The following is a 2,798-nucleotide window of genomic DNA, read 5'->3' on the forward strand; positions in this document are numbered from 1 at the left end:
CAACCGTTCATATTTACTTGTGCTATCATAAAATTTTTTAAAACCTCCTAAACTTCGGGCCCGGCGGCATGACCTAGCGGCTAAAGTCCTCGCCTTGAAAGCCCCAGGATCCCATATGGGCGCCGGTTCTAGTCCCAGCAGCTCCACTTCCCGTCCAGCTCCCTGCTTGTGGCCTGAGAAAGCAGTTGAGGACGGCCCAATGCATTGGGACACTGCACCCGCGTGGGAGACCTGGAAGAGGTTCCAGGTTCCCGGGCTTTGGATTGGCGCGCATCCGCCCGTTGCGGCCACTTGGGGAGTGAATCATCGGACGGAAGATCTTCCTCTCCGTCTCTCCTCCTCTGTGTATATCTGGCTGTAATAAAATGAATAAATCTTTTTTAAAAAAAACTTCATCTAGATATTTTTAAAATGCAATATTAACCCCATTACCATAAAGGGTATATCTTGAGTACCAGATTACTTAAATGTAATGTATTTCATGTTTACTTCATTTGTCAGTTTTCTCCCTTACTAACATAATTTTTCATTTGATTATTTTTGTAACTCATCAAAGTATTTACATAGTCCATAATAAATTATTTCTTCTTCTCTCCCTCCTCTTTTGGACTTCCTCTACTTCTTTTTCTTCCTTCTCCCTTTTTTCACGAACTTCATCATTCACTTTCTCTGCCTTCTCCTCCTCAGTGTCTTGTCCTCTCTCATACTTAGCCATCACAGGATTATGCACCAAGGAAATTACAGTTCTCTTCACAATTTCATTCTACTTGGCTTCTCTGATCATCCCAATTTGGAAAAGACTCTGTCAGGAGTTGTCGCCATCTTCTACTTAATTACATTACTGGGTAACACAGCCATCATTCTTGCATCTCTCCTGGAGTCCCAGCTCCACACACCAATGTATTTTTTCCTCAGGAATTTATCTTTTCTGGATTTGTGTTTCACAACCAGCATTGTTCCTCAGATGCTGGTTAACCTGTGGGGCCCTGATAAGACCATCAGCTTTGTGGGCTGTGTCATTCAACTCTATGTCTACATGTGGTTGGGCTCCATTGAGTGCCTGCTCCTGGCTGTCATGTCCTATGATCGTTTCATAGCTATTTGCAAACCCTTGCACTACCTTGTCATCATGAACCCACATCTCTGTATCAAGATGATCATCATGGTTTGGAGCATTAGTCTGGCCAGCTCCATAGTATTATGTACACTCACCCTGAATTTGCCTCGATGTGGAAACAACCTTCTGGATCATTTCCTGTGTGAGTTACCAGCTATGGTCAAGTTAGCCTGTGTCGACACAACAGCAGTTGAAATGTCTGTTTTTGCTGTAGGTATTGTCATTGTCCTTACACCCTTGATCCTTATCCTCGTATCCTATGGCTATATTGCCAAGACTGTGCTGAGGATGAAGTCCAAAGCAGGCCAGCGAAAAGCAGTGAACACCTGTGGATCTCATCTCACTGTAGTGTCCATCTTCTATGGAACTATTATTTACATGTACTTGCAACCAGGGAACAGTGCCTCCAAAGACCAGGGCAAGTTCCTCACCCTCTTTTACACCATCATCACTCCAAGTCTCAACCCCCTCATTTACACATTAAGGAATAAAGACATGAAGGATGCCCTGAAGAAGCTGATGAGAGTCCACAATGACTCTACAAAAAGAGAGACATGAAGGCATAGAAAAATAATAGAGTGAATAAGGCAAGTAAATATGTGTTCTAACCTTAACTTTTACAGTGGTAATTCTGAGATTAAAAATATCAATTAATGTCACCATTCTTCCATACAGACATTGTGTTGATAGAAACAAGGAAACCATCCTGCTTAGGTCTTTTCTTTTTTTAATTGATTGCATTGCATTAGGTGACACAGTGTTATAGGCACTGGGATTCCACCCTCCCCTTCCCGTGCCCTCCCTCCATGGTGGATTCCTCCACCTTGTTGCATTACCACCGCTCAAATTCAGTTAAGATTCTTTCATTGCAAGCATTTTCCAAGCATAAAGTCCAGCATCTTATTGTCCAGATAAGTTCAACTGTTTCTTGGGGAGACCATCTCTGGTCTGAAGGTAGAGCCCGCAGAGTATCATCCCGATCAATTAAAAGCCCTGACATAACATTAGTAACAATTTATAATGTTATGAAATTGACATGGTATTGAGTAACCAATATGTTAAAAAAATGCAAGTTCTTAACCACATCCTGTGACTTCTTCATTGACATTTCAATTTTAGTTTATATACTACCGTGTTCTATACATCTTAAAATAGCAATAGATTACTATTCAGCTGTCTCATGTCTATTTTTAGTATTTAGCAGTTTATAGTGTTGAAGGATGATTTTGCTGAACCTGGCTGTTTTTCGGGTAGTCTAACTCTATAACTCTAACAAGACGTGTGTGTGTGTGTGTGTGTGTGTGTGTGTGTATCTCTTCCTTTGAATAAAAATGAATAAACTTTAAAAGAAAAAAAGAAGTGACATAATTCAACTGTCCTCCCACGTGCTTTTCCTTGCTCTTTCTGTGTAAGTTCTAGGACCTGTTGATGTCCATGTTGGATTTGCAGTGTCCAAAGGCCTAGGTGCTTTCTGCAGAACCTGGCTTCAAATGTTGTGCCCCTTTCTTTCCACTCTTTGAAGAGGTACTTGAGGTCTTCTGTTGGATTAGTGGTTCCGTGAACTTGTCTTTCACGTGCGTGTGGCTATGCTCTTCGTCCTCTCTCTGGAGTCAGCAGTGGGGGTAGCCTCGTCTACACCATGTGCTCTGTGGTCAGACCACACATCCAAGGGCTGCTCTCT

The 2,798-nt window shown here is 42.1% G+C and overlaps 1 protein-coding gene across 1 annotated transcript; it reads left to right on the plus strand.

Annotated features, from left to right (window-relative positions):
• Positions 1-502: 502 nt before the first annotated feature.
• Positions 503-1,820, plus strand: LOC131481859 (olfactory receptor 2W1-like). The gene has a single exon (XM_058672290.1). It carries the CDS (start codon positions 725-727, stop codon positions 1,673-1,675), a length of 951 nt encoding a protein of 316 aa, XP_058528273.1. The 5' UTR covers positions 503-724; the 3' UTR covers positions 1,676-1,820.
• Positions 1,821-2,798: the final 978 nt, after the last annotated feature.

The sequence above is a fragment of the Ochotona princeps genome, chromosome 1, assembly GCF_030435755.1.
Source record: "Ochotona princeps isolate mOchPri1 chromosome 1, mOchPri1.hap1, whole genome shotgun sequence".
Lineage (NCBI taxonomy): Eukaryota > Metazoa > Chordata > Mammalia > Lagomorpha > Ochotonidae > Ochotona > Ochotona princeps.